The 14,400-nt window shown below is 44.0% G+C and overlaps 1 protein-coding gene across 2 annotated transcripts in view; it reads left to right on the top strand.

Moving 5' to 3' along the window:
- LOC119433195 (dual specificity protein phosphatase CDC14C-like) overlaps positions 1-14,400 on the top strand; it is a 56,052-nt gene that overhangs the window by 26,018 nt on the left and 15,634 nt on the right. Inside the window, exons 11-12 of one of the 2 annotated variants that reach the window (XM_049659035.1) lie at positions 2,464-2,679; positions 5,415-6,337. In XM_049659035.1, coding sequence (XP_049514992.1) covers positions 2,464-2,679; positions 5,415-5,430 — 232 coding nt within the window. In that variant the 3' untranslated portion in view covers positions 5,431-6,337. Of the gene's footprint in view, positions 1-2,463; positions 2,680-5,414; positions 6,338-14,400 lie in introns of those variants that run through there. The other variant, XM_037700342.2, reaches the window with a different exon arrangement.

The following is a 14,400-nucleotide window of genomic DNA, read 5'->3' as shown; positions in this document are numbered from 1 at the left end:
ACTACATAAGGTCACATGTTTTATGCCTATGCTATGCCGGTGGGTGTAAGATTTATTGTACTTTGGCTCCAGTTATATAATTTTATACCTTATTATAATTATACCAGTTCTAAACCAAGTTTGAGCATACGGCTAGGTTGTGCTGCATAATCCATGTTTTTCCCAATCCATTCGACAAGGACATCAGAATGTGGACACAAATCAGGGGACGTATTCTCGGACGATCACTTTCGGCGATACTATCGCCTTCGCGTGACAGTGCTTAACCAGCCAATCGGCTCATCCGGTTTTGTTCAACCAGCCAATCAGCGCGCCTGATAGCTGGTTGCCATCAGGTGCCATCAAGCGCGCGCCTGATGGCACCTGATGGCCCAGAATACATCTCCAGCGGTGTGTGTGTCCATTCTGTTGTCCTTGTCCAATGCGCTTGGATAAACTTAAATTATCCAATTTTATGTTTGATTGGGAACAGTTGACTTTTTGTCATGTTCGACAACACTTTGAAAGATATTCATATTTACGAATAGTGCCCATTCAGTTTGAAGACCTAATCAAATGGGACACTGATTTGCTGTTAGAAAATTTCACATAGTATTCGCTTACCATCATCCAATTTCCTTACTTACAGTACGTTTTATATGACCCAATCAAAACTCTCATCAAGAGCAGCATGGTCTTTGGGCATGAAAAAGGAGTCTTATTACATCACCGAGAACAGAGGCGGCAGTCACGTGTTATTTTAAACAACTTAAGAGTCCGTCAGTCAGCTCAATGCGGTGAGTGAAGGCGGTAGAATGACTGTATCACCCTAAGCTGCCAACGTAGGGGGACATACTCTCCCCTCTTGTCTCGGGAGGTGCTGAGCAAATAAACATCTTTATTATGTAAATGCAGCTTTGGAGAGGCGTCCTCATTCCAGAATGCCTTGGTGCTGAATGGACACTCAGCTTATGACGGCACAGTCATTTTGTGTGTGTGTATGTGTCAGTGGTATCTGGTACCGCGAGACTGACGCAACAGGTTTCGATGACGCGATGACTGTTTACTTGGCGTGTGTTATGAACTGGTTGCATTAAAAGGTAATGTAGTTAATTTTCTTGTTGTTTTCTGGGGTAATTGAGACCCCGTAGCATAGTTACTGGGTCGACGACGCTGCAATAAAGCAATAAAAACAACTTTTCTGTCAGTATTTTTTTGAAGGGGCACCTAAGGCAGCACAAATGCCTAGCTGCGAACTCCCTGAAATTTTTCGTAAACTTTTCAAATTTAGGCCCGTACAATTTTTCAAGTTTCAAATCAAGTTTTACGAAAAATAAATTCTATTTGCAAAAATGTCTAAAAGGTGTTGAAAAATGGAGCGGCAGAGGATTTAAAAAAATTTGTGCAAGAAACATTTTGATGGGACCTTCACTGGCCATCTTATGGCAGTGCAAGATTTCATAGACCGCAAGCACAGCTTCTTATGTAGCTTTAAAGCTAGCCTATCTTTGTCTACCTCTCTGCACTTTGGCATGTTGTTGTCAGCTGTCTCGCTGAATAGAAGCTATCGCTATCAAGAATACGATTACTTACCGAGGTATCGCGGGACTGACGGTTAGGTTTCGCATGACTGACAGTGGCTGACAGCATTTTTGGGCATGTGCCAAGTTTGCTAACTTTGCGCAGTGCCAGGAGCGCTCTTGGTGGCTTGCTTCGCTGTGTCCACTGCCGAGTCATGAGAGATCTTCGCGAAGGTGATAGTGTCATCATAAGTGATCGCTCGAGTACATCATCTCTGAACAAAGCTTGTACGTCTTTGCTGTGCAAGCCACACCACCGTGGCACGGATGACCGTTACGGAATGCGTTTGTCGGCAAAATCCACTGAGAATTTCTTATTGTGATGCGTCATTTTATCTTGCCAGCTTGTGGCACATTCTCTTACACCATTTCCCCGAGTGAGTCGGATGTGGATGTTTCGTTAATGCCTGTGCAATAGCCCTGGAGTACTCTCCGCGGTAGCTTAGTCGTTCTATGGTGTTGCGCAGCTAAGCTCAAGGTTGTGGGTTCTATAGTGACTGTGGTGGCCACGTTTCGATGGGGTCGAAATGCTAAAATGTTCGTATACTTAAAATCCGAGGTGGTCAAAACTTGATCCGGAGTTTCTCACTATCGCTTGCCTCATAATCGGGTTGCGGTTTTGGCTTGTAAAACCCCAGAATTTTATTAATAATTAATAACCCTCTGAGGGGTCCTCTGCCTTCCATTTTTTTAATCCTTTTTCGCTGCTTCGATGCACTTTGATGCAAGGTAGATCGTTAAGTGTGTATGTGTCCCACAAAAAGTGTATGCTTAGGGCAAGCTTTCAGAAAAATATGCATGTGCAAATAAAGAGAAGCACGAGTGTTCAAAATGGGTGTTTGTGTGCGTGCACACAGTGGAGAGAGTGTGTGCTGAGAGGGGGGTGCGAACGTTTGCCTTTCAGTGGCGAAGAAGGCCGTCCACAGCGGCGAGCTTCCTCTCAGCCCCTGAAAATAGCAGGCAGCGGGGGCACCCCCGTGTCGACCCCGGGGGGTCCATTTGCATCGTCGGTGGGCTATGCCTCCCCGGTCAAGTCCCTGCGCACTGGAAGCCGCACTCCCGCCGCAGCGGTCAACACGACGGGGCGTCGCCGCTCCCCCACTTCGCCTCCTGCCCGCAGGTGAGTCAGTCTCCTAACTCAACTCCCGAGTTCTTTTGTAAAGAAGCGTACGAAGTTAAACATTTTATTCCTGGAAAATTATTCCACATTGCATCCGAATTTTTAAAAATACATTGTATGTGCGGTTTTATCTCTTATAATGACCCAAACTGTCAATGAAGGGCGTCTGACATGAAACGAAGACTTTCCCTCGGCACGCGTGTAATGAATGTTCGAATCTGATTGTCTGAAGAGACAATAACAAAAGGAATTGAAAGCCTTGGAAGAACGTGTTCAAGTGCAGAAACTGAAATGCATAACACGAAGTGAGCTGATGAGCACGGCTTTTCTTTGGCAAGCAAAGTAGCGGAATCTGTCGCCCGAATGAGTATGGCTTGTCCTTGACAGTGTTGATACCGTAGAATCTCAATGATACAAATTTTTGCACTGTTCCAAAAAATTCGTATCACCCTAAAAGGCAGAAGATCTGGAAATTAAGCGGGGACACAGCAATGACATGGGCTGTCCCTGAAATTTTTCAGCTTTGTTTCTGCAATCCTAAAACCTTCCTTTATCACATGGCAAAATATTTGGAAGAAATAAGGAGCAGAATTCAAGAAAATGGCAATTTTTCAGTGTGTTGTTTTCGAAATTGGGAACAAAATCTGGCTTCGGGAGGTGCTATCTCACTGCTGATCGCGTGAGTGTGGCTGTTTGTTAACACAGTATAGCCATCTTGGTATCGCCGTTAACACTCGAGACCGGAGATTCAGTTATTCGCAGTGATGTATTTCTCCATGCAGAAATAAATGCAACAAAAGCGAGCACGAAAAGGGGAAAACTAGCGTTGCGATTCATTACTGCATCACGTGGCACGCAGGGCGCTCTCTTATGGGCTATTGTGGATTTGAATCACTGATGCGCTTGTTTCACGCACGTGTTGGCAACAGCAAGCTCCGCACTTTGATCGCGTGTTCCGAGGCCGACATTGCAAGGTCTGCCTGGTTATCTCAAGTTTCTTATATTGGCTGCGTCCAAGCTGCTGCCTGATGGTGATAAGGACATGATTTGTGCAAGATAAGGGAATCTGTCAACTTTCCATTGTCGCGGCGAAACTACTTTGTATTGTTCGATATGACTGGTGAAAAGGTAGAAAAGTTTCTAATTGTCATCAGGTGCTGAAGACGAAAGAAGGCATGGAATACAGAGATAAGGCTACCCATGGAAGCGAATGCCACAATCTCGCTGACGTGGCAAGACTGGGTCATGTGTGATTGCTGGCTTCTGATAAAGTTACAAAAAATGGCCAGCAAGTTGCATGATACCGCACAAAACAAAAGCATTTTCTTTTAGGGAGGAGGGGGCGGGGTCATGGCGGGATGATGTAGGTCGCCCTGGCAACTGTAATGCGACTGGCGCAGCTGCTCTGCCAGCTTGAGAACAGCCAGTGTCTGGCATTAACAGCACGGGGGATTATGCGGCGACTCGATTATTCATATCTGCTGCGGCGCGAAAAGCAACATTCAAAATTTAGCACGTTGTAAGCTAATGGACTTCGGCTGGGATTCTGAAAAATTTCTATCAGGCCTGATTGTATCACCGAGATTCTACTGTACAACGAGCAAGGACAAGTGCAGCCAGGGATTGGTAATTAAAGGGCTAATGAAGCCTCTTATTTCCTAGTCAGTTCTTTTTTGTAATCATAAAACTGGCCTACTTTCATGCCACGACACAGGCATGAAAGGAAGCATGGAAGTAGTATTTACTGCTTCTACTGCTGCAGTAGTAGTCCTGCCTAATTCCTGAATAAGTGAATGGTAGACCATGAAACACGGGAAACCAGTATTAGAAAGAGATCCAGCATTTGTGGCTGCAAAGCTAGGCACATTGAAGTAACCAATGAGAGAACACAGAAAACACAAATTACACAGTTAAAGAAGAAAGTGTGATTCACTATCTGCAGCATTACTAGATTATACTTTGTCAGCTTTCAACCTCTGCCTTGGAACACTGTGCATGTCCCCTTCTTGCTGCCTTCCTCACCTGTCCAGCGAGATCCGTAGCCCAATGCTGCCTTGTTGATTGAGAAATGTTGCACATAGCATGGCTTCCAATATCAGTACCCGCCGTTCTATTGTGTCCAGCAAGGTGGCTTTGTGGCCATTGGCACAGCAGACAAGATTGCAGCCAACGTGTGGCTGTGCCTATGAGATTTGGCACATACATGTGACTTCAGAGGCCAGGTCATACCTGAACTGTTTACACTGTTTGCCGCGTGGTTGCGTGGACAGCAGATTTTGCTTGGTGGGCAACAAAAAGAGGGGCACACGCAGTTGACTAGTTAAAGAATAAACCCACGTAGGACAACGTAATGGCAGCCGACAAGGCGTGCCGTAGTCCCCACATTTCATTTGGAAAGGCAAAGGCAAAGCAGCAAGCGAAGCGATGGCTGCAGCGTCCTGACCGGCCAAGAACAAAAGCATGTGTTTTTCTGTTTGCGGTTTCTTTGTCATCTTTGTCAGAGGCACTGCAGTTGCAGGTGCTGCACCCGCAAAGCAATGGCTGCTATCAGTGACAGTAGCCGAGCAGAGCAGGCAGACACACACACAGGACCAGCGCTGTTTAACTTTTTGATTACATTGCATCAACTTGCCCATACAGGAGAACTTGACAGCTGCATATCTCTCTTGTTTGCAGAATTTTGAGTCTGTGTCATGGTTCTCACTTTGCACGTGCCTTTCTTTGTCTCTGCACAGCCATGGCCACATGTGATGCCCTTTCCACCACCTGGCCTGCTTTCTCCTCTCTCAAAATTTCCTGTCTCCTCCTCTCCCCTCCTGCTGGCCTGGCCTGTCACCTGCCTCACCTGTGCCTGCTTGCCTTAATCCCTTTTTTTTTTTTTTTTTGCTGCTGCTGTTTTCTTTTCTCTCTTACTAAACATTACTGAACGTGCCCGAAAAATCCAGTTCCTGCTTAGGCCAAGTCGAGTCTGGTGCAGCTGACTTGGGCTGAGTGCATATAAAACACATTGCAGCAATTTCGTCTAAAATTTATTTCGTACGTTTTGCATATTGTACGTTACTTGTGCTTTTTGTGTAACATGTAGATTATTTATTTGTGTATTGTTACAATTTATTGATCCGCATTTCCAATGCCGCTTCCTCGCAAACTAAGGAATCGATATTCAGCATCTTTTCCTTTCTTGTTTCTTTTCCCCTCATTTTTTTTGTTCAGTGCATGTACATTCCTTACTGAAGTGTTTGAATCTATGCTTACTGCACTATTCTTTTCGTATTGCTCATTTCAATTATGGTTTCTATTCATTTGTACGCCAGCTGCTTTTAAACACATCTACCTTGTAATCAGCTGATGCCGTACCGATGAGAGGTCCACCCCCTGACAATTTTTACTTTGGGACCTCCTCCTGTAACACTTATATGCTACGATACTTATGACGTGACAATAAACTTCAAACTCGAATGCACTACCTTTGTCATATCGAATATTCGTTATAAGCACACATGCCTATTGACAAAAGGATTTCTTAATTTTAAATTAACTTTGTAATATGCAATGATTTGCTATAAGCATGTTGAATATATAGAAGCTTAACTTATCAAACTAAAAGTTTGTGCATAGAAGTTGTGCACACTCTTGGAGAGGAACACAGGTGCATAAAACAAGGCACTTAATTTACTTAATTGAGCGAGAATTCAGGAAGGGGGGCAGGGGAGAACCAAGGGGATAGATAATTCATTAGTTACAACTACATGAAGCCAACAGACAATAAGGCCATTCTGAGTGCTGTTTAGTCGCAGCGAATAAATTTTTGTCAACTTGGCAGCAAACTTCAGTTGCTAAATAACACCCGTAGACATGAAAAATTCGCCACTGGCCAGCATGGTGACGGGTGGCAAATTGTCACAGTCAGCTTGCTGCTAGTATGTTCATATGTTTGTTCAACGATCGGGCCTAAGATTACGTGCAGGGGTTTGACTGAAGGCACTAGAAGAAGAGGCATCTGTTTCTGTGGGCAGACAGTTCTCAACTACTCAAGTGCGCCTATCAGGTTTGTCTTTGCGCTTACTGGATGGAGTGGGGTAAGCTTGCAAGTAGACATTAAGCTCCAATCTGAATTTGCACAGCACAACCCAAGCTGGCAACATCGAGCAGGCAAGATGGTTTGGGACATCTGCACTTCATACTATTGTGACAACGCTCCTGTAGTCTTGATGAAATGAAACAAGGACACCGACCACAAAAGATTTATTAGCTCCCATATGGGAGCCTTGTTAGCAAAACAATTTTGTGAAGAATGCTCCCGTGTGGGAGCCGAAACGTTAACCTTACCAAACCTTTTGTGGTTTGTGTCTGGTTTTATTTCATCATGTTCCATCCCGACCTGAAAGGATTCCATCACATTCTCAATTTCATCCTGTAGCCTTGGCGGTAACAAAATGTTCAAGTAGATAATATTTAGCTAGAGCACAGCTCTGCATAAAAGGCTGCCAACTAATTTTTCGTTCTGAGGCATTTTAAAAGACAACCATGTAAAAGACAACGAAATGAAATAATGAAGCTGCTTATTGCAATAAGCGCAATAGACAGTGTTTGATACTGCAGTAGAATCTGCTTAAATGGAACTCAAAGGAATAGAAGAAAGTATTCTGTTTATCTGAAGTTTCATTTAAGCTAATGAAACAAAAATCAAAAACAATTGTTTCATTCTCAAAGTTTGGAGGAGTTTAATTTTACTGCTGTGAACAAACCATAGTTATTGTGCTCTTCTTCGAATATCATTGCTCGCACATAAACAGTTCGTCGATTTTAGACACAAACAGGGGTGCAACAGCTGCGCCAATTGCGCCATTTTGATACAATTTCGTATTTTTGCGCTGAGCTGTGCCAAAACCGTGATATATGGTGAAAATGCGCCACGCTGCGCCAAAACACCCGACCAGCCGCTAAATTTCTCAGTTACGCTAGTTTTAGTGGGAAACAAAGGCCGCGTTAGCAACCTGCAGCTTGGACATCGTCATCCGATCTAGTCTGATCCAGTAGCGCAGACGAGATCTAAAGCGCAGACGAGATCTAAAGCGCAGACGGGATCTAAACTACGCTAGCCACCGTATCTAAACACATGCCCAGACGAGACGACGTCGTGTTTGATGGTGGGTGCTGAAGAATATTTTCGCTGCTGGTTGCAGTGCGGCGTGTTGTATATGCAGTAAAATCTCGCGGAGACAAGGAGTGCGCTTTGCTTGCAGTAACGAAAGCAGTTCGCCATTGCCGCGTTGACTCAACAAGATCCTCGCCGTATTCGTGCACGCGGTCACGAGCGGAGCGGTTACGAATGCTCCACGGGAAACTCGCTTGTACTGTACAGAAAGCGACTCGGCACTGACGGCATGACCTTTGTAGCCGACGCAATGCACAAAACTATCAAGGGTTCGGTTCCATGCGGCAACAGGCACATTGTTAATGAAACGGTGCTGATTTTCGCTGTACACCGCCGAAACGGCAATAGATTGTCAAACAGTCGCTGCATATTTCGACTATCCCCAGGAAAAAAATAAAAAATACTCGAAAGGAAACCACTTTCTAAAAAATGCATGTGTATTTTCCACATGTTTGGTGGAAAAAGTTGCATGCAGTGCTGGGGCGTGATCGAGGTCTCAACAAGATCCTCGCCGTATTTGTTTGGAGTGCACGTTAAATTTCGCCAGGCACAGCCTAGGTCAACCGTGCACGGTGAAACTGAACGCGCGCTCCGAACAACCATCTCCGATTGCGCCCCTGCCATCACCTACGCTGCTAATGTGAACGCACTTTTTTTCCCCAGAAATCCAATGCAAAGTTCGCGGGTGCGTTTATTATGCGGGGTAAATTTTATGGCATTTTATGAGTAAGTCTTCTTTGTGGAACTGCTCCAAATTTGGGATTTAGAGCTCCAAAACGGAGTTCTTTTTTTTTTCCGTAACCTGCTCCTAATTTGGATTTTCCTGCTCCAAAAGCAAGACTTTCCTGCTCCAAAAATTGCTCCAAATCCTATTTTTGCTGTTGCACCACTGCACAAATTCTGCTGCCTTCTTTTTCAACGCTTCAGCCACAGGAACAGTACCTTTTCTGTTTGTTCGAGTTGGTATATTTGCATTCACATCTGGGTCCTTCATAAAGCTGCCATTCCAGGCTGCATTAATCTTTTCTTCATCCGTGACAATGAGGACATTAGCACGCGAGACACTGCCACTCTTGATGCCTTTGATGATGTCCATTTTTGTAGTTAGTGTGAGTGCATTGTGCCTTCTCTTTCTGACTGGCGCTATCACGAAGCACGGGACGTGAAAACAAGCAGTACGAACACTGCATGGCAGCCATTGTCGCCATGGCATCTTAACTGCCTGATGTTTTTGATGTTCATGGCTGTTTAGAATCACCATTTTACACGGTTCTCAGACTCTTCATGCTTTGCATGTGGTATGACGGCATATGAAGTGCGTGGAAGTCTCGCTTCTTCCATTTAGCCGGAGTTCACAAATAAAGCTGTTTCATATAAGGGGGTACTGACATGATAGTTTTGACTATTCATTTTTTTTTGTGTTTAATGTAGGTCCTAGAGCTCTAAACCCTAGAAAAAATAGTGACAATGCTCGGAACACTGTTGATAATCTTGTATAATAGCTTTTCTACAGCTAGTGTTGGTTTCATTTCCTAGGAGGATACTGTGTCGTGACGTCCCACCGCAGTATATGGTCACGTCGAAGTGGGACATTGTGACATTTTAGCACTCGTTTCGGCTCGCTCGGCCTTCTGCTATGCTGCTATATCGGCTGTCACAGTGAGTAGCAGCACACAAGGTGACCGGATGAGCCATAGCGAGTGTCAAAACATTGCAATGCCCTTTTACCGCATACTGTGTCGTGACATCACGACACGGTATCCTCCTGAAAACGAAACCGAAACTGGCTATAAAAAACCTATTGTGTAAAATTATCAATGCTGCTCTGAGGCTTGCCACTAATTTTTCTAGGGTTTAGAGGTCTAGGACCTCCATTTAACGCAAGGAATGAATAGTCGAAAATTTAATGTCAGTGCTTCTTTTTAACCACATTGTGCGTAAGGGCGGCCAACCAAAGTTGGTACCCTTGTTCCGTTTATATGTTATTTCTGTTTAAAGCGAGTTTCGTTTTCCAACGTATTACAGCTTCACTGAAAATTTATTGAAAGAGCCATTGAAGCTGGCTAAATGAAACTTGGTGGGGTTGCTGGGAATATCAGTAGGTGGTCTGTGATCTGTGCACAATCTGCTACCATAATGTATGCGCCAGGCCCTGTGCGGGTGCATGTCATGGTGCACATCATCTCTCTACATTGAAGTGGTAACAACATGATGTACGTTTGCGATGTTCTTTCGGCATGACAGCTTACAATGTCAGTGCCTTATTTTAGGCAGTATGACCAAGCTTTAATTCCAATTGAAAAGTGTCCTTGCAAACACTCGGCAGAAAGCTGGCGAGTTAGTAAGGATTTATGGTTTTAAGGAGGAGTCATAAACACATACACAAGAGAGAGAAACACATGATGCCACTTTATTCGTTTTTTTCGCTGGTTGAACGATTCTCGTGCCTTTGGGACACTACATCTGATGCTTACAACAAGGTGAATTGGTAGAAATTAAGAGTGGTGTCGAGAGTAGAAGCCGCCAGAGTAGTCTGCTAACACTGATTTCCCTCCCCGGTTGCCTCACCCGTGATGAGCGGGGGATGTCTACAGGGAATCTTTTGCAGCGGCTGATGTCACACGACTCCACCCATATATCCCCCGCGAAACCGTCCCTCATGTGTATGCTCGTTTAAGGGGACACCAAAGGAAAGGTGGAGTTGGATCAATAGGTTATTTACCTAGAAGGTTGTCATCATTTTCTGTGTGCCAATAATATGACTTGTGTTGCTTAGAAAATTGACAACGAAGGTCTTGCTGCTGCTCTTCGATTTAAATCGCTTGCTCTAAAGCGGACAAATTGACATAATCCTCATGCAACCTCCCTGCACGCTGTGCTCTGTAAATCAGCCAGTTCTGACGTTACGTGCGATGTACCGTAGTCTATATACAGGTGGTGCCACCCTGATTTCTTATTTTTGTCGTTTTCTCGCTTGCGAAAGCTCTGTCCTCACTACGAATGACAAATTCTTTGTTACTGCACCCTAATTGTTCGGTCTAGCTCAACCTAATTTTTACCTACAGTGTCCCTTTAAGGTATTTCAACAGGACCTCAATGTGCAGTTGCGTGTGCGTTTGGGCAGATGCGTCTGCACGGCTTGCATTGTAGTAACATCTTTGGACGGCTCTGCAGTCTGCCTTTCCTTCATTCTGCTCATCACTCCCCCCCCCCCCCCCCCTCTTCTCACTACTACTTTCCTACACCATTTTCCTATAATTTCCCTAAGACATTGAGTGGCTGGCATATCTGTCCGGCTAGGGGAAAACAAAATTGGGGGAGGTCTGCACAACTTTGAGCAGCCACACATCACAGACGACAAACAGCTGGCATTATTGCTTCACTTCTTTCATTATGGTTTGTTGTGTTTATTTGATTCCTTCACGCTGGCTTTTGATGATGATGACGATCCTTAAATATGGTAAGTGGGACAGGCTAAGAATCGGGCGGTAGGAGAAATTGTAAGACAAATAATTACTCTTGGGAGACAAATGAAAGAAGTTAAAATGAAAGTTGGCAATAAGGAAAAAGTAATAAGTAATTAAGCTGTGAGACTAACTGAAACAAAATAATGGAAGAAGTATTAAGAACAAATAATGAAACAGCACATTAATAAAGGAATTGGTTAATAAATTAATTTCAGTAAAATGGACAGTCTTAGACAGAGAGAGAGAAAAAAAAGAAAAAGACAGAATGAAAATAGAAATGAACTCGGTAATCGTTTTGTTTCATGAAAAGAAAAGTCAAATATAGTAGACTTCCGTTGATTCGTCCCTGACAGAACTGACAAAATTTATGAAATTATCCGGTGGGTCGAATTGAACAAGATGCAGAAAAAAAATATGCCAGAACAAACCGATTGGCAGTATTTGTTGGATTCTAACATGCCCCCGAAACAAACGTGCATCTGCTTTTTATGTGTCCAAAGTAGAAAACTAGCATAAAAATGACATTAAAGCTAAAAAAAAAAGAAATGCCTAACCTTGCACTCGGCCACACCACGCTTGAAACAGCGAAGCTGGGCGATCGTAGCCCAGCATTTTCCAGAAGTGCCACGCGAACTTTTCATCTTATTACTCATGATGATGACACTTTCTTTTCGCACGTCTCGGACTTACGGCCATCACTGCGCGTTGCATAGCGCAGCTTCCAACACCCACACCGTGTTCCATTGCCGACAACGCGTTCCAGCCGACCCGCTCCGTGAATGCGTCTCTCTCTCTCTAGCTCTCATTTTCTTTATCTCTCTCCCGAGCATAGTGCACAAAACCTCTTCACCTCGCAGAGCATTGGCACGAGTGCATGCCAGCTGTGGATGGACGAAGACGATGACGCTCGAACGCAATCATATGGTTCGCATAAATGCATGTTTTGCAAGCGTGGCTGTATAGCCTAGTGGTTACGACGCTTGCCTTGGGACCGTGGGTATGCGGGTTCGAATCCCGCCTCGGCAAGAAAGTTTATTTCTTTCTTCATTGCTGATGATGATAGTTTCTTGATACGAACCACAAATTACGGCCGGCTTAAACAGCTTCGCTGTTAAAATGTACAAATCTAATGCACACCCGTTGTTTTGCCAAGAAATATGACCGAGGGTCTAACATGTGACGCACAATGGCGACTGGTTTTCTTAAGTCAGCTTTGCCTCAATACATCTTTGTTAAGCCGTAAAACCTAACAAATGTTGGGAAGGTGGTTTTTGTTTTGCATTCAGTTGCATCGTGCAGGCCATTTTTGGCCTAATTTTACTGAAAAGAAAAGTAAGTTGGAATCGGTCAAGTACCGTAATCAGACATTGTGAGCTACGGTTATCGCTTGAAAATCTTCCTAAGGCAGGCCGAAAATAGGTGTTCTCTGACGGGATATGATGTGTGTCCAACAATTTCACTGTCTGTTAAGCTTCGCTGAGACATACAGTGCCACTAAAGGAGCCACTATTGGAGTCATCATAAGGATCAGGTGTGTCTGTAGTGACTGGCCAAGTTCGAATTATCCGGCAAAGGCCTATTTTAGAGTCGAAATAACAAAAATTTGGGCCCATAGGATTACATGGGCACCAGCCGGGACTTCATGTGGTCGGGATCGAATTAACCAGAAAATCAAATTAAACAGGAGATCGAATTAACCACAGTCGAATTAATAGAGGTCTACTGCGCAGAGACCCCAAATGATAATTTGACAGGGATGTTTAGGCCAATAGTAGGACAGGGAAACTTAAGATTAGTCCATTTGGGCAATGTCAAGCTTCGAGTAGCCTTTGCTTCTGGCTTGAATATTGGCCTCAGGGTAAAAGTAAGTGATCTAATGATGCAATTTCATCATGGTTGCTTTGACTGCCCTTGTGCGTCTTGGTGTGACTTCTTTGATTTTAGTGAAAGAAATTGTGAGGAAGCTTTATTTACAAATCATTTCGAGGCACAAGCAGAAAGCAGACACGATTGGGGTTGAGTGCAGCAAAGACAGCTGTTTGCTGTGAAATGTCAATTACATTCAAAGTGCAGTTGTAAATAAAACACGAGGTGTCTTCTTAAGCAGGTAGTTTAAGGCAAAAATCTTTTGTTACATTCATGCAAAAGGGCCTTTATTAGCCCATCATTGTCTGGAAATGATTGAATGAGCACTGTCTAAATATGGGAGGTTATAGCACGAGACATGTGACGGACAGTGACAGTCTAACTATATAACCGTGTATATAGAATCGTATATAGACTTGTATAGAATTCTCAACACTAGTCTAAATAATCAACATGTCCAGAAGCACACGGTCCATTGAGTACAGATGCAGCTAGTGTTCACAAAGCAACATGTTGCATAGCAAACAAGGGCTGATGTCACATTCTTCTGGTTTTCATTCGGCACGCTAGGTGGCAGTTGGCACAGTGTTGCAATTGTGTGTTTGGCTAGCATGCAAGAAATCTGAGATCGAATTCTGAGGCATTACGTTTTTTTTTTTTTTTTTTTTTCATCCTGTGGCTGATACTGGTTGCGTTCATAACATGTACCTCATGTCGACCCGTTGAAGGGTCCGTAACAGCTGTCGCTGTGAAAGCCACCTTCAGAGACAAGCCACTGCAGCTGAGACTCAGGATATGGAATAGTGACTGAGCACTGCCGCGGGCTGTGTCAAGTTTCTGTAAAACGCAGAGGCGCAGCTTCCTTTCATTGTGACATCAGGCCATGACTCGCTGCAGCTTCAAGCACTGAGCTAAAACAGTCGTAGGGTATATTTGGCTGGTAGTTTCAGAGGACTCTGGCCACACTACGAAAGTCTTATAAGACAGTGACTACATTTTACTGTGAGCATAGATGCAATTTACAGGCAATGGCAAATCCAGATTATCTCTACTAGACCTGCTCAGTCTCATAGTACATTTTTAAAGCTCTTTTTCACGACTTTTGCAGCACTGCCAGAGTGCTCTGAAATGAGCAGTCAAACATGCCCAGTATAGAGAAATGAAATATGAACAGAAAAATTCAAATCGGGACAGAAATGTCGTAAGATTCTACTTGAGGCAGGTGGCGTT

This window comes from Dermacentor silvarum, chromosome 11 (genome assembly GCF_013339745.2).
Source record: "Dermacentor silvarum isolate Dsil-2018 chromosome 11, BIME_Dsil_1.4, whole genome shotgun sequence".
In the NCBI taxonomy this organism is placed as follows: Eukaryota; Metazoa; Arthropoda; class Arachnida; order Ixodida; family Ixodidae; genus Dermacentor; species Dermacentor silvarum.
Note: the sequence above shows the minus strand (reverse complement) of the source record. Positions and strands in the feature narration are given on the sequence as shown.